The sequence below is a fragment of the Entelurus aequoreus genome, linkage group LG07, assembly GCF_033978785.1.
Source record: "Entelurus aequoreus isolate RoL-2023_Sb linkage group LG07, RoL_Eaeq_v1.1, whole genome shotgun sequence".
Classification (NCBI taxonomy): domain Eukaryota; kingdom Metazoa; phylum Chordata; class Actinopteri; order Syngnathiformes; family Syngnathidae; genus Entelurus; species Entelurus aequoreus.
In genome coordinates, this window is record NC_084737.1 from 33,847,572 (window position 1) to 33,870,834 (window position 23,263).

Consider the following 23,263-nt stretch of genomic DNA (forward strand, 5'->3'; position numbering starts at 1 on the left):
CAACTGGGATTTTTTGAGTAAGGGGATGTTGTCGTGATTTTGTAAAGCCCTTTGAAACATTTGTGTAAGGGCTATATAAATACAATTTGATTGACTGATTTGATGTATAAAAACAAGTACAAGTACAAGTACTATATGTGTTAACATGTTGAACATAGGAAGTAGACAGAGTCATTGCTGATACATACAAAAGGGTTAGGATATACCGGTAGTTAGTTTGGTCTGCTATTCTCACTCGAAGTTGTTTCAGGCAACGTGATTTTTAGCAATACAGGTAGTTAAACATGAATATATTCTTGTTACGCTCAGTTTAGCGATGGGACCCCAGAAATGGTGCATGTCTCTATTTTGCAGAGCACAAGCAGAATATCAATCAATCAATCAATCAATGTTTATTTATATAGCCCTAAATCAGAAGTGTCTCAAAGGGCTGTACAAGCCACAACGACATCCTCGGTACAGAGCCCACATACGGGCAAGGAAAACTCACCCCAGTGGGACGTCAATGTGAATGACTATGAGAAACCTTGGAGAGGACCGCATATGTGGGTAACCCCCCCCCCCCCTCTAGGGGAGACCGAAAGCAATGGATGTCGAGTGGGTCTGACATAATATTGTGAAAGTCCAACACATCAGCGAAAGTCCAGTCCATGGTGGGGCCAGCAGGAACCATCCCGAGCGGAGACGGGTCAGCAGCGTAGAGATGTCCCCATCCGATGGACAGGCTAGCGGTCCACCCCGGGTTGGGAGCAGAGTAGAAAAGAAAAGAAACGGCAGATCAACTGGTCTAAAAAGGGAGTCTATTTAAAGGCTAGAGTATACAAATGAGTTTTAAGATGAGACTTAAATGCTTCTACTGAGGTAGCATCTCTAACTTTTACCAGGAGGGCATTCCATAGTATTGGAGCCCGAATAGAAAACGCTCTATAGCCCGCAGACTTTTTTTGGGCTCTGGGAATCACTAATAAGCCGGAGTTCTTTGAACGCAGATTTCTTGCCGGGACATATGGTACAATACAATCGGCAAGATAGGCAGGAGCTTGACCGTGTAGTATTTTATACGTAAGTAGTAAAACCTTAAAGTCGCATCTTAGGTGCACAGGAAGCCAGTGCAAGTGAGCCAGTATAGGCGTAATATGATCAAACTTTCTTGTTTTTGTCAAAAGTCTAGCAGCCGCATTTTGTACCATCTGTAATCTTTTAATGCTAGACATAGGGAGGCCCGAAAATAAAACGTTACAGTAATCGAGACGAGATGTAACGAATGCATGGATAATGATCTCAGCATCGCTTGTGGACAAAATGGAACGAATTTTAGCGATATTACGGAGATGAAAGAAGGCCGTTTTAGTAACACTCTTAATGTGTGACTCAAACGAGAGAGTTGGGTCGAAGATAATACCCAGATTCTTTACCAAGTCGCCTTGTTTAATTGTTTGGTTGTCAAATGTTAAGGTGGTATTATTAAATAGATGTCGGTGTTGAGCAGGACCGATAATCAGCATTTCCGTTTTCTTAGCGTTGAGTTGCAAGAAGTTAGCGGACATCCATTGTTTAATGTCATTAAGACACGCCTCCAGCTGACTACAATCCGGCGTGTTGGTCAGCTTTAGGGGCATGTAGAGTTGAGTGTCATCAGCATAACAGTGAAAGCTAACACCGTATTTGCGTATGATGTCACCTAGCGGCAGCATGTAAATACTAAAGAGTGCAGGGCCAAGAACCGAACCCTGGGGAACTCCGCACGTTACCTTAACATAGTCCGAGGTCACATTGTTATGGGAGACACACTGCATCCTGTCAGTAAGATAAGAGTTAAACCAAGACAAGGCTAAGTCTGTCATCCCAATACGCGTTTTGATACGCTCTAATAAAATATTATGATCAACAGTATCGAAAGCGGCGCTAAAATCAAGAAGCAGCAACATAGATGAAGCATCAGAATCCATCGTTAGCAATAGATCATTAGTCATTTTTGCGAGGGCATAATAAAACAGAAAGAAATAGTATTGGTGAGTGCCAATGCAATACAAATAATAGAAAAAGGCGTGGGCAATCAGCTTAAAAAGCCACAGAGTAATAGACATCAGGTGTGCTTGTAGTAGTTATAAAATTGCTGCACACGTGAACATGCAGACAGTAAACAGCAGACCTGGGCATTCTGCGGCCCGCGGGCCGCATCCGGCCCTTTGTACGTCCCTGTCCGGCCCGCGTGAGGCCAATTATAAATTACAAAATACATTTTAAAAAGTATCTATGTCGAGTGTGCAATACAACGGTGCTGCTTTTGTTTTGAAAATCGTTATTTGTATTACTTCCGTGTGGACGTATGCGTGTGCGTGATTGTGAGTGAATGTGAACAGCTGCAATTACAAATTACAAAATAAAGTTGAAAAAACATCTATGTCGTGCGCGCAATACAACTGTGCTACTTTTATTTTGAAAAGTATTATTTATGGGCGTGTGTCTGTGTGTAACCTGCGAGTGAAGGTGCACATGCAGCGACAAGTGATGCACGGTTTACACCCGAGACGCTAAAAAGAGAAAAGTTGATGAAGAATGACGTGTTTCCAACAAGACATGGACTGCAAAGCAACGTTCCCTCTAAGGTGCGTGCCTGCGCAATTGCGCACTGCTGAAGCGTCTGCTGCGCGCAGCAAATATATGCCGCGCACCAAATCAAATCCCATCTGAATTCTAAACAAAATAAACATATTTATTCTATGTAATTTTGCAATGCAACTTTGAGTGACAGTGACAACAAGCGGCCCTAACGGTGTTCGTCAACACCGTTCAATTATTGTAACGTCTATCGAGATGCTTCGAGGACAGGAATTATATCGATCACTTTATTGAGCAAAACTGTTTATATTCGGACATAACCACACCAAAAACATGAGTAAAACACTTCTATCTCGAAAAACTAGTCATTTTCTGCCGTACAAACCAGGCCAAAACCAACTTGTCATCTGTCACCAACACGCATAGCACTAAACCACTGGTGCGTTTATGGCCACACAAAAAGTCAGACAACTCAAACACCACACAAAGTTACACTATGACTCCTCAGTCATACGTGTGCTTATTTTACTGTCATTTATTATTAATGTTAATTTATTTATATTAGTCATGGAATGCTGTTACACACACTATGTTGAAGTATTACTATTATTATTAATTATTATTATTATTATTATTATTATTATTTATCTTACGGTATATATCAAAAATAATATTGAGCAAAATTTAATTGAAATATTGTCGATGTGGCCCTCCAGCAGTGCTCGGGTTGCTCATGCGGCCCCCGGTAAAAATGAATTGCCCACCCCTGGTAAACAGGAAGGAAGAAAAACAAAGCTTTAATTCATTATAGTATCTGGTAAAAGTAAGAAAAAAAGGGAGAAAAAACATCATAACTAATTATTTTACAAAGTTTAAAAAAGGGTATGAAGACAAAAAAAGCTGTGATAAGGTGATCTGCCATCTATTACTGTTGCCTGGTGCAGAAGAGTCTAAAAAGACAAATGAAAAAAATAGTAGTCTGTGTTAAAAACATTCTGTTTTTTTGGAAAATACTTCCTGGTTTTATGTTGTTTTTCTTTAGTACCTGCATTTTAAAAATGCTTAGTTGTTCACCTCCAGGCAGCTACAACACTAAACTAACACCCTCCCCGGATTGCTAATAATCAAATGTAAACAATCAAATGCAGATACTTTTTTCTTATGCCTTCTGATCTCTCTCTCCCTCTCTCTCCCTCTCCCTCTCTCCAAGTCAGACCTACACTGTTTCAATGTCCATTTCTCTGTTCTCAATTGTTGATGACTGATGATAACAACCAGTTCTGATCTGATTAGCAATTGATAAAAATATGATAAAAATATTACATATTTTTACAGATTAAAGTTCCAGCACAATGCTTTATTTTTGTACGTCTTTCATGTTTTGAATAGAGAAATGTAATGCTTAAAAAAAGAGTAATGTTTAAAAAGGTGCAATGTTTAAAAAGTATTGTTTAAAAGTGTATGTTTTTGGAAAATTGCCATTACAGACTGGACCTGAATGAGTGAACATTGTGTCCGTGTTTCTGTTCAATATCCCCCCCTCTACAGAGGTGTAACATGCTCAGTGGGCCCGCCTTCCACCGGCTCAATGACAACTGCACAGAAGCTAGAGAGGCATGGACTAACATAGCCAGGAATAGCAGGTAAATAAAAACAGAAATGTAACGGAACAGCCCATCAACAGAAGGCACCTGGCGGCTTACCCGGCATTTTCACAAATCGGCGACAGACATCGGTGAGAATAGAGAAACTGGTACTGGTAACCGCTTCTCGTTCTTCCAACTTTCAAAATGGTCTTTACTCTTTACCAGTGTAGAAGGAGGGGGAAGGTACCTCTAGAAGGCTGAGCGCACTGGAGACCACAGGCCTCAGAAGGGACACGTAGAAGGCCTACTGGTTGTAAAGCATGCTCCCTGTTTCCTTCACAACGTCAATATTCTTGATAGTCCGTAAATAAAAAACTAATAAATCATTCAGAAAGGCACAGTAGTACTCTGATTTCCAATGAAGAGGCAGGGGTGTATGCAAGGCTGTAATGCAATAAAAACAGCCGCAACCACAACTTGAAGATACATTTTGTTCTAATTTGTTGGAAACAATATTTATAATAGACTCAAACCTTAAATGCATGCTTTTGTTGGATCAATATGAATACATGACAAATAAATTGTCAAAAATGCATTTCTATATTGCAAAATTAACACAAAACCTAAATTTACAAATAAAAGTAAATGACTTTGACTTATCCCACATATTTTACTCTCTAACCCAACCTGGGCTGGGACTCGTTCTTGCAGCCTCGATTTGTTTCAAAAAGCAGAAGCGCATACCATTACATCACTAGAGATTTGACAAGAGAAACGGTGAACTTGCCTTCATATTCTTTTTTTAGTGATGGGCTAGAAAAGTGCTAATAATAAGTAAACTGTAAAATATAACAAATCGCCCAGTTAATCATTGTTTTACTTTTTACCAGCTATTATTGGTTGTCAAGCGTGACTCACGTCTGCATCATCTTGTCTTTGAGACAGGAGTTGTCATAGTTAGCAAGGATAGTTGCAGGAAAGAATAATCAGATAAATAAACGCGTCGTCCATCAGATGGCAAATTATCGATCAACCCATCTGGAAATCGATGGCCAGTCTACCCCTCATGGGGGCATACATGAGCTGGCAGGTCCTCACCGCAGCTTAGGCCTGCTACATCCATTTGGAGCCCGGGCTACAAGCCCACAGCTAGAGTTGTGTAATGTCATGTCTAACAATTTTATCTATTTCTTTATTGAATGTTTCGTTCACAAGTGACCAATTTGGGTGAGCTCTAGTAAGATAATATTGAGTCAATGAAACCACTGTAATGCAGGTACATATGCTATTGCTGCAACTGTGGATCCCATCCAACCACCATGTCACTTGGATCAAGTCATGAACTTAGCATCTGCTTTACTGAAACTTTCAAAAGTTTTCTCATTTTGTATAATCAATTCACTATTTACTTCAACAAGAAATGTTCCTCACATCAAATGATTAATATGAATAGAAATGCTAATCATTTGATAGCCCGAGTTTAGATATCATGTTCCATCATTTCCAAAGTAGGCAGCAATCTAATTTGACAAAGACATCAGTTATAGTCATTTAATGAAATACTGATTTTAAGTTAAAAAGTGCTGAATTTGTGACCACACAGATATCCATGGTCACAACAATACAGTATGTATGCACAAATGATTGTTTTCACATAAAGGATATGGCTCCGTTTGCTACATTCTTTACAGTTCATGGAGAGAACTGTGGGGCTCAGGAAGTTTCTGAATGTCACAGTTTTGGATCAGTCTTGAGTAGAACAGAATAAGCTCCTCATAGTTCTTTCTAGATATCCTTTCATTAATGCCATGAAATCTAGGAAAAATGCAAAAAAATAAAAAATAAACATTTTGATTTCAGGTTTTAGAGATAAAAAAACACTAGACACCATTACATAGGCATATCTGAGCAGTACAGCACCAGTCTCAGTCAACAGTTTCTAGTCAACATTAGACACGCTCTTACCTCTTTGCATCGCCCGGTTTAAACCACAGAGGGATAAAGCGGTAAATATCAGTTGTTAGATCTTTGAAGTGTCGACTGTCTGTATTCCCCACGCAAATACCTGCATATTCCAGACATTTAAATACAGTTAAATAATGTTATGCTTAAATATTTGTGTCCTTGTTTGAATCTGGCATCTACCTGGAGCGACTATTACCGACGGAAACATGTCCAACACAGTTTTCTTGATTATTTGGAATCCATAAGATGTCTCATTGGATGAACTGATCGGTAAAGGATCAAAGCCTTCAATTAGCTCGATCTTTACACGTTGGTCCCCAACTGTAAACTGGATGAGGTTCAGGACCTAAACAAAGCAACAGTAATGTGATATGACTTACAACTACCAGTAAAATATGGCTCTATACCTCTTGTAATGATTGTACTGAATGGATTCGTAGATTAACATACGCTTCAGCAAGGGAAGGAATGACGTTTGTCTGGAAAGACAATTAGACAATTTAAAGTTTATGAAAATTACACTGAGTTGTATATTAATTTCCAATAACTGTACCTTAACTCCGGCATTAAACATTGTGACTGCTGTAGTCGTCCTTACAAAAGCATTAGAGTCTGGTTTTTGTTCAAGAAACCTGCATCACAAAACTGACCCGCTAACTGCAAATGTCATTAAAAAAATAATTATTATATATAATTACCTGCCAACCAGTGGAGAAAACAGCCATAAATTTGATAGTATGAACTTCATTGGGAGCTTAAACTGGAAAAAAAAGAAAAGAAAAGAGAAAAAAAAAACGCAAAAAAGTTATAAATAAAAGAGGTTTTGCCAAAAGAAACTATTTGAAATAAACGTTTACCTTGTGTGCCAAGTGTTCAAAGGTATCACGTTCAGGTCCACGACCAAATAACCTGGGCATGGGGTTCTCCTCAAGTCTAAAGGAATGCAATAACAGTTTTTAACGAAGAAAAAAAAAAAAAGGTAAAAAAAAAAGCTTGATTCAACGAAAAACCTTTTGACGGCTGCAGCTAAAATCCCGATGCTGCTCTCCCTGGGAGGCATTGATGCGTGACCAGGAAGAGTGGACACACTCAGCTTTACAGTGGCAGAGCCTTTTTCACTTACCCCGATTCTATAGAAAACAAGCACACACAAACATTATTTTCACACACCAAAAGGTAAGGCTGGGACAAATTTTACCACATATTTGAAAATATAATGTTGATGCCGTGTTCTCACAAAGCAGCAGGCCCGCTGAGACCACTGATGACTCCATCTAGTACAGCTAGACCCTCATCCAGGACAAATGCCAGTCGCACATTACGCAGTGTCAACAGTCTTACGATGTTCATGGCCCCTTTTAGACCACTGATCTAAACGAAAAGATAGAGATCCAATATTTGAATATCCATCCATCCATTTTCTACCGCTTGTCCCTCTCGCGGTCGCGTATAATACAATACAATACGTTTCATTTACTGTACATGAAATATAAATTGGCAAGTTACTTCTTCATCATGGCCGAGACCGATGTAGAACCCTCTGCGTGGTGCATAACCTTTAATCAGCAGGTATTCCAGGGCCTGAAGAATTCCCTGAAAGACATAGGAAATAATGTCTGAAAAGTGAAGATACAGTGTTGAAATATATATGTATATATATATATATATATATATATATATATATATATATATATATATATATATATATATATATATATATATATATATATATATATATATATATATGTACAATGAGGCAGTACAAGGCCAAATTCTATATCGTAAAAATTATAGTGAGCCTAGAATAAGTATTGTCTCAAGGGATGTTTCGATCTGGGTTTTATGCTGCCGATTCCGATCAATCATGAGTGAAATCGGCCGATACTAATCACATGTATTAACTGTACATTTTTAAATGAATTTACGATGAGTGCTATTGACCGTTTAACAACATCAACACACAATTTAGTTTTCTTTTTCATGACATACAATTGTTTGAGTAAAACAAATTCAATAGCACACAATAACTGAACAAAAGCAAAAACTGCTATCATTTGAAGCCTTAGTTTTTTAACTTCATAGTCCTCCAGTGTCCAAAAAAAAATTCCCTGAGTTGTAAACATTAACAAAAACAATTAAAAAATATATATTTTGAGAAGATAAAATATCAACGAAATCACTCGAGCATTGATCATACACTGATATTACCCTTGGTTTCGACACATCCAATTTATGGATCAATACGCCCTCCTCTGACATGTCATGTACTGATTGTGACAATGCCAACAGCTGTTGTTATATTATCCTCTTTAGTCTCTTATTATCTACTTCTTAAAATTATGTTAATATCTGCTTACTTTTGTTGCAAAGTAGTTTAATTTACATTTCTTAGAGTTTACTATTATCGATTATTTATTAGTGTTGATTAAAGCTTGGTTAGTGGTTAGCTTAGCTATTAGCATGCCTACCCCAGTATATCATATTTAGCCTTGTCCTCCTCCAGTGATAATAACACTTGATAACGACACTCAAGATACTAAGAAATGCAGATTATTTGCCGTAATGAATGTGATTATTATTAGCTTAGTAGAGCGGCTTCACACTGTGTATGGAGATACATAATTAGATGATAGCTGGTCAGCCAGGGCGACTTAAAATAAATAGTGTCAGCCAGAGGAGATCGGCGTTTGTGATCAGTATTAAAAGTCAGTAATGGCAATAATTTTCTCGGCTGATAATGATCAGTGGCCGATCGATCATATGGCGTGTAATTACTGGCTAAACTCCACACAAAAAACTAAATGTTTTTATTCACCCCCCACAAGTTTTCTCAATAAAAAAAAAAATGTGTTTGCCAAATAAAACAAAGAAGAATAAGCAAGGTGCGGAGTAAAATGGCGGGCAGAAGAGAGGGAAAATTTACAGGTTAACTTACAGGTTGAGATGTTTCCCCTCTCTTCTGTCTGCCATTATATTCCCCGCCCTGCTTGTTCTTCTTTGTTATTTTTGGCGAATGGCACCATGCGCAAATAAACTCTGGCGGCCTTAAATTGACTCAGCAGCACCCTCTGTCGTTATAGTGTGTGAATTACAGGTGCAGTGAGAGCAAGTGTGTGGATCACGGTACATTACTGCCAAAAGGGCGGCATATTACTGCCAAAAGTTTTAACTTGAACAGAATTGGTTTTATACTTACAAATCGTTTTTTTTACTTGCAGAAATTTGTTTTTTCACTTGCGAATCGTTTTTCATTTGCAGAAAATCGTTTTTTACTTGCGAATCATTTTTTTAATTGAAAATTTATTTTTTTTTACTTGCCAATCGTTGGGTGTTAGTAAAAACATTGTTGAGTGTTTGTGGAGTTTTTGGCAGTAATTTCACTCCATACGATCGGCACATAAATTGTCTCACCATTAAAGAGCTTTTGTCATCTATCGTCCCTCTTCCGTAGATGAACCCATCTATCTCCTGGGCAGAAAAAGGTGGCGCCACCCAGCCATCTGACTCTCTGGCGGGCACCACATCGATATGAGCCAACATCAGGTAGGGCATCAGCTTGGGCTGTGATCCTGGGACCCAAAAGAGGTGGCTGTAGTTGGCCACCAATTCATGGTGTACCAAGCTTGAAGAGAAAACTGTTGGGAAAACTGACAAGTGACAAAAAAGACAAAGGGGTAAATTACCTGCTTGTCAAATTAATATTCAGACTGAAAAAAACTATATTTAAAGGGTTATAAGCAATACAGTATACTTCCAAAACCCAAAACCAGTGAAGTTGGCACGTTGTGTAAATCATAAATAAAAACAGAATACAATGACTTGCAAATCCTTTTCAACTTATATTCAATTGAATACAGTGATATTTAATGTTCAAACTGAGAAACTTTTTTTTTTTTTTTGAAAATAATCATTAACTTACAGTTTAATAGCAGCAGCACATTGCAAAAAAGTTGGCACAGGGGCATTTTTACCATTGTGTTACATGGCAGGGGTGTCCATGAAAAAGATGTTGCTTGGATGGCAACATGTGTTACTCAAAATACCTGTATGCACCTTTCAGCATTAATGGTGCCTTCACAGACATGTAAATTACCCATGCCTTGGGCACTAATACACCCCCATACCATCACAGATGCTGGCTTTTGAACTTTGCGCCTCGAACAGTCCGGATGGTTCTTTTCCTCTTTGGTCCGGAGGACACAACGTCCACAGATTCCAAAAACAATTTGAAATGTGGACTCGTCATCAGTCCATCTTAGATGAGCTCGGGCCCAGCAAAGCCGGCGGCGTTTCTAGGTGTTGTTGATAAATGGCTTTCGCTTTGCATAGTAGAGTTTTAACTTGCACTTACAGATGTAGCAGCTAACTGTAGTTACTGACAGTGATTTTCTAAAGTGTTCCTGAGCCCATGTGATTATATCCTTTACACACTGATGTTGGTTTTGGATGCAGTATCCCCAGAGGGATTGGATGTCACGGGATTCAATGTTGTTTTTCGGCCTTGCCGCTTACCTGCAGTGATTTATCTCAATTCTCTGAAACTTTTGATGATATCACGGACCGTAGATGGTGAAATCCCTAAATTCCTTGCAATAGCTCGTTGAGAAATGTCGTTCTTAAACTGTTCGACAATTTGCTCACGCATTTGTTCACGCAGTGGTGACCCTCGCCCCATCCTTGTTTGTGAATGACTGAGCATTTCATGGCAGCTGCTTGTATACCCAATCATGGCACCCACCTATTCCAAATTAGCCTGTTCACCTGTGGGATGTTCCAAATAAGTGTTTGATGAGCATTCCTCAACTTTATCAGTATTTATTGCCACCTGTGCCAGCTTTTTTGAAACATGTTGCAGGCATCACATTCCAAATGAGCGAATATTGCAAAAAATAACAATGTTCACCAGTTTGATCGTTGAGTATCTTGTCTTTGCAGAGTATCCAATTGAATATAGGTTGAAAAGGATTTGCAAATCATTGTATTCGTTTTTATTTACGATTTACACAACGTGCCAACTTCACTGGTTTTGAGTTTTGTAAAATCAGAATCAGAATCAGAATAGTTTTATTGCCATTGTTTGAGAACGGGTTCACAAACTAGGAATTTTTCTTGGTGCAAACGTGCGACATAAAACACATATAACACATATTTGGTAATAAAAAGAGCTGTAACTGAGCTATCAGATAGACTTAGAAGGAATTCAAGGAATTCAAGGAGCTGCTGTTAGGAGTTATTGTTCATTTGCCTGATGGCCGAGGGGAAAAAACTGTTCAGGTGGCGGGAGGTGTGGGTCTGGATGGAGCGTAGTCTCCTGCCTGAGGGGAGAGTGGAGAATAGTGTGTGTCCAGGGTGAGAAGAGTCAGCTGTGATCCGACCCACACGCCTCCTGGTCCTGGAGGAGAACAAGTCCTGGAGGGATGGGAGCTTGCAGCCAATCACCTTCTCAGCAGCACGTACGATTCGCTGCAGTCTATTCTTATCCTGGACTGTGGCGCCGGGGAACCACACTGTGATGGAGGAGGTCAGGATGGACTCTATGATGGCTGAGTAAAACTGCACCAGCATCTGGGTCGGCACCTTAAGTTTCCTCAGCTGCCGCAGGAAGTACATCCTCTGCTGGGCCTTCTTGATGAGGGAGCTGATGGTCAGCTCCCACTTGAGGTCCTGGGTGATGGTGGTGCCCAAGAAATGGAAAGAGTCCACAATGGGGACGGGGGTGGGAGAGTCAATCAGGGTGAGGGGGGATGGTGGGGCTGTGACTTTCCTGAAGTCCATGATCATCTCCACTGTTTTCTGGGCGTTCAGCTCCAGGTTGTTGAGGCTGCACCAGGACGTCAGCCGGTCCACCTCTCTCCTGTAGGAGGACTCATCGCCATTCGAGATGAGCCCGATGAGGGTGGTGTCATCCGCAAACTTGAGCAGTTTTACGGATTGGTGACTGGAGGTGCAGCAGTTTGTATACAGGGAGAAGAGCCAGGGGGAGAGTACACAGCCCTGAGGAGTACCAGTGTTTGTGGTTCGACTGTCCGAGACAATCTTCCCCAGCCGTACGTGCTGTCTTCGGTCTGTCAGGAAGTCATTAATCCAACTGCAGAGGGAGTCGGGCACGCAGAGCTGGTAGAGCTTGTCTCGTAGCAGTCCAGGGATGATGGTGTTGAAGGCAGAGCTGAAGTCCACAAACAGGATCCTAGCGTAGGTTCCTGGGGAGTCCAGATGCTCCAGGATGAAGTGGAGGGCCAGGTTAAGTGCATCATCCACAGACCCGTTGGCTCTGTAGGCGAACTGCAGTGGGTCCAGGAGGGGGGCGGTGATGTCCTTGAGGTGGGGCAGGACCAAGCGCTCAAAGGACTTCATGACCACAGACGTCAGCACGACCGGCCTGTAGTCATTTAGTCCTGTGATCCGTGCTTTCTTGGGGACAGGGACAATGGTAGAGGTCTTAAAGCAGGACGGCACGCGGCATAGCTCCAGAGAGGTGTTAAAAATGTCAGTGAAGACAGGAGCCAGCTGGTCCGCACAGTGTCTGAGAGTGGAGGGGGAGACAGCATCCGGCCTGGGGGCCTTCCGCGTATTCAGCTTCAAGAACTGCCGGCGTACATCCTCTTCTTTAATGGAGAGGGTCTTTACAGTCTTATTATGTTTTTGGAGTCCTGTGATGTCATTGGAGTCCTTTGAGTCCTTTAACTCCTTTAATGAAGGGCTGGCCTTGGTGGGGAGGGTGATGGTGGGGGGAGCATGGCTTTGATGAGCTGAAGGCCGTTCATGACGACAGTAATGTGTGTTGAGGCCCTGAGCGAAAGTCCGGTCATTCAGGGCCTGGGGGGTTTTGGGCTTATAGTTCGTAAGGGCCCTTAGACCTCTCCAAACTGCCGCAGAATCATTGGAGCGGAACTGTTCCTGTAGACGGTTAGAGTACACAGATTTAGCTTCCTCCACTTCCCTGGTGAAGTGGTACTTCGCTTCTCTGTATGTACTTCGGTCCCCGCTTCTCCACGCAGCCTCCTTCTTCTTGCGCAGCTGTCGGAGCTTGGGTGTGAACCAGGGCTTGTCATTGTTATAACAAACCCTGGTGCGCGTTGGAATGATGCGCGCCTCATTGAACTGTATGTGTGAGGTCACAGTGTCCGTATACTCATCCATATTGTTCGTGGCCGCTCCAAATGCCTCCCAGTCTGTCGTTTCCCAACAAGCACGCAACTCGTCCACAGACTCGGCGGTGAAACACTTAATGTTCCTCATAACAGGTTTAGCCAGTTTCAGTCTCTGTCTGTATGAAGGGCTTAAGTGCACCATCACGTGATCTGATAGTCCAAGAGCAGCGCGCGGGGCTGCATGAAAAGCCTTGCTCAATGTAGTGTAGCAGTGATCCAGCGTGTTCTCCTCTCTGGTCGGGCATTTAATAAACTGTCTATACTTTGGTAATTCCTGGCTCAAATTTCCCTTGTTAAAGTCACCAAGCACGTTAACAAGAGAGTCAGGAGAAGACCGTTCCACATGTAAGATCTGTCCTGCGAGCGCGCGCTGAGCGTCACGCACGTCCGCGCCGGGCGGGATGTAAACAGCCACGAGAATGAATGAAACAATCTCACGCGGTGAGTAAAAGGGCTTACAGTGGATGAAGAAATATTCCAGAGAAGAAGAAAAGTGTCTGGAAATCACTGTCACGTCTGTACACCAGCTGTTGTTGATAAAGAAGCAGAGTCCACCGCCTCTTTTTTTGCCAGAGAGCGTCGCGTCTCGGTCCGCGTGGAGAAGATGAAAGCCCTCCAGTTGAAGCGCGCTGTCCGGGACACTTGCGCTCAGCCAAGTCTCCGTGAAACACAACACACAGGATGAGGAGAAGTCCTTGTTCCTTCTCATCAGCAACGCTAGCTCGTCCATCTTGTTGGCAAGTGAGCGGACGTTGGAGAGAAAGATGCCTGGTAGAGGCGTGCGTAATCCCCGTCCGCGAAGACGGACAAGTGCGCCCGCTCTCTTTCCTCTTCGATGCGGTTTCCCTCTTTTGATCACAGAATGGACCAAATCCGCAGCTGACGCTAAGATGACTGGTAACAAGTCCATAGGGATGATGGCTCTGATGTTCAGTAGCTCTTCACGGGTGTAAGAGCACCCGGAAACACAATTTATGTACAAAAACAAACAAAACAGAGCGCACGAGAGCACCGAGGCAGCCTTCATCGGCGCCATGATGATGACGTATTCCCCTTTAACACAACTGAAGATGTGTTGTACTGGTGGCACCAGATGATTATTGCCAAACTCCACCCCACCCAAGAGGACACCTCCAACCCCATTTAATTGTTGTGCTGAATTTTTAGGGATCTTTAACAACTAGTCCTATTAAGAATCCTGATGTCTGGTGTCAAAACCAGTGACTGCTGCGAAAGGGCAGCTGACAACCTGGGAAAGACCTGGTGACGGCCTGAAGAGACTGCTGACAGTTGGGAATAGACCCCAACGGGGCTGGCACGGGTTAGCTACCCTTGCTAGCAGGACCCTTTCACTACACAGTGACCTGGATCCACCCAACAATTGCTACGAAAAATTCAAAAGGAAAAATACCCCTAGAGTCTGCGAGAGCAGAAGATGACTCATCGGTAGACTACAAGGTAACAGACCCCGGAACGGAAACGACAACGAGTCAAATGATCAGCACGATAGTTGATGGAGTAACAGCACTGGCAGGACACAAACTACAAAGCTGCATCTGTGGCTGGAAAAAGGTTACATCAGAGAAGGGTCTCAAGATCCACCAGGGCAGGAAAAAGTGTCTGAGAAAGCTTAGCGAGGGGCCTCGCATTGACCACTACTTCCTCAGAGGTAGGGCAAATCAGTCGAGTGAAGCCCAGCGGTAGGATAGTCACCACAGTCCACAGGGTATCACAACCCCAGACGAAGCTCAATCAGGCACAGATCCAACAACGGACGTGAGTCCAGAGCCCACTCAACCACAGACAGCAGTAGAGCGGAAGATGAATGGACGGAAGCCTCAAATCTTGTGGCCTAAATCCTGCCAGAAAAAAGAGTGGGAAACCACCGACACAGACCTTGTCCATCTTTTAGAAGGTCTGAAAGGGTGTGTGGAAAAAAAGCTGGACAAGATTGGAGAGATTATTTACAGCTATGGAGCGGAGAGATTTGGGGTGAAAAGTAAGAACCTTACGACACAGACGGAACCGTCAGCCCCTCTCAAGTCCAGGAGACAACAAGAGACTGAAAGACTTGTGAAAGAAAGAAGGGGCCTGCGAAAGCAGTGGAAAAAGGCCACAGAAGTGGAAAGGAAAGGACTTGAAGCACTACAGGGCGACATCAAGCAGCGACTTGCAACACTGCGAAGAGCAGAATGCCTGAGAAAGCAATATAAAAAGAAAAGCGAACGAGGACTGCCTTCTACAGAGATCCTTAAAAGTTTGTCAAAGACATCTTTGTCAAGGAGAAAACTGGAATCCTCAAAGTACCCATAAAGGAACTAGAGGAGCACCTGAGGAAGACCTACTCCGACAGGCAGAGGCATGTGCCAGCCAGCATTCCAAATGACATGCCACCAATCGAACCACCTGAGCACCAGTTTGAAACAAGGCCCCCCCACTTGGAGAGAAGTTGAGAGCACTGTAAAGCGGGCAAGAACAGCCTCAGCCCCTGGACCTAACGGCGTCCAATATAGGCTCTATAAGAACACTCCAGGCGTCTTGAAGTACCTCTGGAAGCTAATGAAAGTGGCGTGGGAAAAATGAATTATACCAAAGGCATGGCGAAGGGCAGGGGGATCCTGATTCCCAAAGAGAAGAATTCCTCAACCATCGACCAGTTCTGCCAGATCAGTCTTCTGAATGTGGAAGGAAAAATATTCTTCAGTGTTGTGGCCCACAGGCTCTCAGTATTCTTGCTGAAGAACCACTATGTTGACACCTCAGTGCAGAAGGCAGGGATAGGCGGTTTCTCAGGATGCCTGGAACACACAAATGTCATCTGGCACAAGATACAGACGGCCAAGAAGGACAAGAAAGACCTGCATGTAGTTTTCTTAGATCTTGCCAATGCCTCCAGGTCAGTGCCTCATGAGATTCTATGGACAGCGTTCAACTTCTTCCAGGTCCCTGAGGGCATCACAAGGATGGTCAAAGCCTACTTCCAGGACCTCCAGTTCTGCGTCACAGCACAGGCCAGTACAACTGCCTGGCAGCACCTCGAGATAGTGCAGCCCGCCATTATGCCTATCTCTCCACTGGCGTTTACCATGGCAATGGAGCTCATTATTCGAGCATCCCGATGGGTGGTTGGAGGGGAGCGGTTGAAGAGCGGGCTGCGTCTTCCTCCAATAAGGGCGTACATGGACGACATGACGACAATAACAACAACAAATGCATGCACCAAACGCCTGCTGGATAAACTCCAGGGAAACATCAAATGGGCACGTATGGAGGTTAAACCAAGCAAATCCCGCAGTATCTCCATCATCAAGGGCCAGCTCACCAATGAGAGGTTCCACATCAACAACGACCCAATACCAACAGTTCTAGAAAAGCCTATCAAAAGCCTTGGCCACTGGTATAGCGCAGAGTCCATCTCAGTGGCCTAGTGGTTAGAGTGTCCGCCCTGAGATCGGTAGGTTGGAGTTCAAATCCCAGCCGAGTCATACCAAAGACTATAAAAATGGGACCCATTACCTCCCTGCTTGGCACTCAGATCAAGGGTTGGAGTTGGGGGTTAAATAACCAAAATGATTCTCGGGCGCGGCTCCGCTGCTGCCCACTGCTCCCCAAGGGGATGGGTCAAATGCAGAGGACAAATTTCACTACTTTAATCTTTAATCTTTAACTCAAAGACTCGAAGCAGGTGGACCAACTCAGGCAGGATACAATCAGTGGCCTCAATCAGATCAATAACACCGCTCTCCCTGGGAAGATGAAGCTGTGGTGCTTTCAGTTTGGGCTGCTTCCCCGTCTCATGTGGCCAATTTCCATCTATGAGGTCGCTCTATCCCATGCCAATCGGCTGGAGAGGCTGGTGAATGCACAAGTGAGGAGATGGCTTGGACTGCCGAGATGTCTTAGCAGCGTAGGCCTGTATAGCAAAGGAGCCCTCTCCCTACCGATCTCAAGCGTGGTGGAGGAGTACAAATGTGCCAAATCAAGGCTGGAAATGACTCTCACAGAATCCCGGGACCCATTCATCAGAGGTGCTGCTCCAACCCTAGCGGCAGGGAGGAAATGGAATCCATCTTCAGCAGTCGCAGTGGCAAAGACTGCCCTCAGACACCGGGATATAGTGGGGCATGTCCAATATGGCAGAGGGGGCCTTGGTTTGGAAGCAACAACACCCAACTGGCAAAAGGCAACTGCAACCGAACGGCGGCACATGGTGGTGGAGGAAGTGCGCCACCAGGAGGAAGCAGCCAGGTGTGCCAAGGCAGTCTCAACACTACCGGTAACACTCATCAGATAATTGCTACACATAGTCACACACATACACACCCTTTTGGCTTAGTCGCACTCCATTCCCTTGTATAGATATATTTATAGTGTTTAATAATAAATATAGAGCTAAACAGCTTCCCCACTGTATGTGCCGTCTTCTTCCCCTGTACAACTGTAACACATAGACTTAGATTGGTCGGATCAAGGTTTTTGAATGTATTTTTAAAGTGATTTAGAGGTAGAATGTATTTCTCCCATTAGCTGCACTGCTAGCCACCTAGAATGAGATGATTTGTATATGTTGTCTCTCATCAGGATTGTGAACACCAGAGGGGGTCTCGCCCAGGGTGCCAAACAGACCGTCTATGAAATTATATTATAGCAGCCTGTTGATACCACTAAAGCAGTGACGTGCTGTCAGGGGAGGAAAGTGAGGCAGTGCCTCACCTTGCCACCAGGTGGCTTAACCATGAGATGTTCAAAAACGAAGTAATAAAATAAAATAAGTTTGAATATTTCTCTTTTGGTCTATGCTTTCTATATGATTTTGCTGTGGTTCCTGTATATTTTGATAACTTTCATGGTCAAAATCGCGGAAATTCCGTGTTTCCTGATGAAAATAACACAGCAGACGAGAAGTGAGGCAGACACAGGTGGTGCCTCCACGGCTACACACAACGTGTATTGAGCGTGTGCGTGGGAGGGGGCGTGTGCTTGTTGCCAAAGGGGAAAAGGCAGGCCATGAAGCAGCAAATACCTCTGCCTCAAGGTAGGGGGCGATATATTGTCAACTTGCAGGTCAATGCCTCTGCAGTACTCTGACTCGCCACACTGGGATAAGTGGGGGCGCTCAAGCTAGCAGACACATATGTCTCTCAAACGGAATCCAGCCTTTTTAAACAGTATTTATAAAAAACATGGCATTTTTATTAGAGTAAGCCAGTCTTGTGGGTGTTTTTTGTCAGATGCAAAAATGTTGTTTTATTGCTTGGAGGAATGAAATTGAATTAAATGAATGTGAGGATTATATACTGTATCCAAGATTAAACACTTCTCTAAACTGGACTTTAAGACAAAATGAATGTGATCATACAAAGTACGTTTTCATAGAGGTTAGCTATTGCTGCTTCAGATACAAATACAGAAAGGTAAGATACACTCACAATATTTGATTTATTTTGTTAAAAGCAAATGGGAACAAAAAGTATTTAATAACAACTTTATCAAATACTTTTTGGACCCATTTATCATATCATAATATCATTATGATAATGTTTTTATGAGAGCTAATAACTTGCTTCTTTTTCCTGTTACTCTAATGTGCAACCTAAAGCTGCACATAGGAATTTAAGTTAAAAAAAAAAGAAGGGAAAAAAAAGTCCAAAAGTATCTATGGTGTTTAACCTGGTATAACCTGGTGTTTAGTTCACTGCAAGTCACTGCCCTAAAGTACATTTTATAAACTATGGTAAATTAATGGCAAGGCATCTGTCGCTTCATCCTGGACAATATTCCCCACAAATTTGTGCTTTGTTTTAAAGATGTGCAATTTGGATTTACAAGGTATGAAAAAAAAATTTGAAAAGGAATTTTACCTTTGCAACCTATTGGCTAAGTTTTTTTATTCATACATGTAAGTTTCTGAATATTCTACCTGTTTTTTGTGCCTTTAAAAAGAAGAATTAGAACTCTACGTTAAAACACTCTCTATATCGGACTGCCGATATTATCGGCCGATAAATGCTTTAAAATGTAATATCGGAAATTATCGGTATCGGTTTCAAAAAGTAAAATGTATGACTTTTTAAAACGCAGCTGTACGGAGTGGTACACGGACGTAGGGAGAAGTACAGAACGCCACTAAACCTTAAAGGCACTGCATTTGCGTGCCGGCCCAATCACATAATATCTACGGCTTTTCACACACACAAGTGAATGCAGCCATACAGGTCACACTGAGGGTGACCGTATAAACAACTTTAACACTGTTACAAATACGCGCCACACTGTGAACCCACACCAAACAAGAATGACAAACACATTTTGGGAGAACATCCGCACCATAACACAACTTAAACACAACAGAACAAATACCCAGAACCCCTTGCAGCACTAACTCTTCCAGGACGCTACAATATACACCCCTGCTACCCCCTAACCCCCTCCGCCCCCACCCCACATCAACCCGCCCCCCCCAACCCTGCCCACCTCAACCTCCAAGATGCTGTTTTGAGGCACGTTAAAAAAAAATATGCACTTTGTGACTTCAATAATAAATATGGCAGTGCCATGTTGGCATTTTTTTCCATAACTTGAGTTGATTTATTTTGGAAAACCTTGTTACATTGTTTAATGCATCCAGCGGGGCATCACAGCAAAATTAGGCATAATAATGTGTTAATTCCGCGACTGTATATATCGGTATCGGTTGATATCGGAATCGGTAATTAAGAGTTGGACAATATCGGAATATCGGATATCGGCAAAAAAGCCATTATCGGACATCTCTACTCTCTACCTCTAACAACCAAAAAGCTGTGAAAACGATGATGCTGTATTCCAAATTTAAATTATTTACTGAACTTGTGTGAGCCTATGGCTTTGCACTTAGTTATATATATATATATATATATATATATATATATATATATATATATATATATATATATATATATATATATATATATATATATATATATATATAATTCTATTTTAGTTACTTATTGAGTTTACAACCCCCTGCCGCTGATTTGTACTGTTTTTGAATATTATTATTTCTCGATTGTTTGTAAATGTTGCAGTTGATAAATAAAAGTTTATAAAATTAAAAAATTAATAAATAAATAAAAAAACGAATAAAAAACGATGGTAATGTAACTAACGTGTACAAAGAGTTGTGTGAGTGAAAAGAAACAACTATTTTGGACAAACAGCTGAAGTTAGTCCTGTGCATAAAGAATGTGTTTGTTGCTGCTATAAAGTGTTGTGATCAATGGCGCTTGTACCTTTTCGGAGAAACAAGTTGAAGCGAAGCAATGCCGTTGTGTTGATTTCCGTAGGGGAGAAAGACACCGTCGGGATGCGGATGGCCTCTAAAAGAAGGACAAGAAAGATCCATAATAATTAAACACATTTATGCATACACATATTTTGAGTTGAATAAGCCAAAATCAGCGCGTACCTTTAAAATGAGATAGAAGTTCCTCTCGCCTATGGTGGTCTATATCAAGAGATATGTTACTCGTCTTTTCCCACTTTGCAAGTTGAAGTCCTGCATTGACGTCCAGAGATAGAGTCCTCATCGATGCTACTGTTAGTACAATCAAAACGACGGCGAAGCCACTTCCTATTAGAATCTTCAAAAACCTGATCATCTTTAATTTCGGTCTATGGTTGGTCAGGGGACAACAATAAAAAAAAAAGTCCTCAGTTTGGAATTTTTCTCCGATCGGGTTTTTGTCTGCAGTTGGTGTCAAAACGTGAACATTTGACGGGTCGCAGTGCTGAGCCGGCACGCATGCGCAGAAACAACAGTGACGTAACATGGACTTTGCCGTCATCACGGAAGCGAAACGAGTGCGGTAAAGTTTGAAAGAGATTGGCGACATTCGACGTTATTGGATCAATAACGAAACGTCTTTAAAACACAAAGAATGCACAAAAATATTGTGTGGTTGTTTCTACTACAAGGCTTATTTTGGAGGAAAAAGATATTGCTGATTTTTCAGAAATATTTGCAGTTTTAAATTGGCAATTACTTTATTAATATACGTCCTCCTACCATCCTTACATTTTCTTTTTTTTTTTTTTTTTTTTTTTTTTACATTTTCTAGCGCTTGTCCCTCATCACATCGTCTCAAAAACGCATGAAACGTTGATAGTGTCCAGCTGGTTCTAAATATATGTATTCAGAAATATTTTCAGTTTTTAATTTTCAATATATATGAATATACATTATATTGTCTTTAAAACAAAATATGTATGTATGGTGTCAAGAAAAATATACTCCAAGTCTTATTTTGGATTAACACAAATATTTTGCTGATTTTTAAAAAATATTTTTAATTTTCAATAACTTTTAAGTTTATCAATTCTCTGAAAAATAAAAAATAAACACTTCACACATGTCTTAAAAACATAAGATGTAGATATGGTGTCTAGAAAAATATACTCCAAGTCTTATTTTGGATTAACACAAATATTTTGCTGATTTTTCAAAAATATTTTTAATTTTCAATAACTATAAGTTTATCTACCCTCTCAAAAAAAACACTTCACACATAAATTGTATATACTAAAAGCCTTATTTTGGAAAAACATATTTTTCAGAATTACCAGAAATATTTCCAGGTTTTTAATTTTCAATAGTTTTATTAATATACATTATATTGGCTAGTTCAGGGGTCCCCAAACTACGGATACGGCCCGCCAGCGTCCAAAATCCGGCCCGCAGGAAGTCCCAAGTTAAAAAAAAATATACAATGTATATTTTTTATATTTTTTTTTTTATTTTTTTTTATTTGTTGTTTCAATCCATTTTCTACCGCTTGTTAGTCTCGGTGTCTCCGAGCCGCTCAGGCAAATCATATTGTCTAAAAATGCATTTTCTCATCGATAACGTGACAAGTGCGCAATCTTTCAGTCAATTAGTGCGTGAGGAATATATATAAATAAATGATAAATGGGTTATACTTGTATAGCGCTTTTCTACCTTCAAGGTACTCAAAGCGCTTTGACAGTATTTCCACATTTACCCATTCACACACTGATGGCGGGAGCTGCCATGCAAGGCGCTAACCAGCAGCCATCAGAGGCAAAGGGTGAAGTGTCTTGCCCAAGGACACAACGGACGTGACTAGGAAGGTAGAAGGTGGGAATTGAACCCCAGTAACCAGCAACACTCCGATTGCTGGCACAGCCACTCTACCAACTTCGCCATATATAATATATATATATATATATATATATATATTTATGTATATATATACAACACGGCCCCTGGCCAATTTTTTTTAACCCAATGCGGCCTCCGAGTCAAAAAGTTTGGGGACCCCTGGTCTTGTTGAATAAGCTTGTTGTCTAGCCACCGTCTATGTGTCATGTGTAATTCAGACCATATAGTGTATATACACAAAATTATTGAAAATTAAAAACTAAAAAAATGTTGTCTCCAAAAAAGATTTGAAGTACATATTCAACTATACACAAACAATATATGTGCCATGTGTGGGTTTTTATTTTTTTTTTATTTATTTTTTTTTTTGAGACGATTTATTCACAAAGCTACTGACAATTGAATTATTTATGTTTGTTTGATTGTTCCTGTTTGTTTTTGGTCTCCTTTTTTGTCAGAGTTACACATTTTGGAACAATTTTGCCCTGTTATGCAAAAGATATAATCCATGATGACACTGGTTCTTGCGAGGAAAAAGATGGCCAAGGTTATTAAAAAATGCCAACACCCTGAAAGTGAGCTGCATAATGGTGGCTGAGACCATACAGGGGTTGAACAGGACAGGTCCCATTTATATCTGTCTCAACTACATATCCAAAGGTTGTGTTTGGAAAATAGACGTGTGAATGCTGCCAACATTGCTGCAGAGGTTAAAGGGTTCAGCCCGGTAGTGCTCAGGCCAAAAGCCTCCCACTGCATCTAATCGGTCTGCATGGCTGTCGTGCCAGAAGAAAGCCTTTTCTAAAGATGATGCGCAGCAAAGCTTGCAAACTTGCTGA

At 41.6% G+C, this 23,263-nt stretch overlaps 1 protein-coding gene across 1 annotated transcript; it reads right to left on the minus strand.

Moving 5' to 3' along the window:
• Positions 1 to 3,249: 3,249 nt before the first annotated feature.
• Positions 3,250 to 22,302, minus strand: pm20d1.2 (peptidase M20 domain containing 1, tandem duplicate 2). The gene is made up of 13 exons (XM_062052036.1): positions 20,712 to 22,302; positions 20,536 to 20,622; positions 9,525 to 9,760; positions 7,620 to 7,706; positions 7,351 to 7,484; positions 7,124 to 7,243; positions 6,971 to 7,046; positions 6,812 to 6,873; positions 6,667 to 6,745; positions 6,521 to 6,592; positions 6,294 to 6,459; positions 6,114 to 6,213; positions 3,250 to 5,963 (listed from the first exon to the last, which is right to left on the minus strand). Exons 1-13 carry the CDS (start codon positions 21,136 to 21,138, stop codon positions 5,834 to 5,836), a joined length of 1,776 nt encoding a protein of 591 aa, XP_061908020.1. The 5' UTR covers positions 21,139 to 22,302; the 3' UTR covers positions 3,250 to 5,833.
• Positions 22,303 to 23,263: the final 961 nt, after the last annotated feature.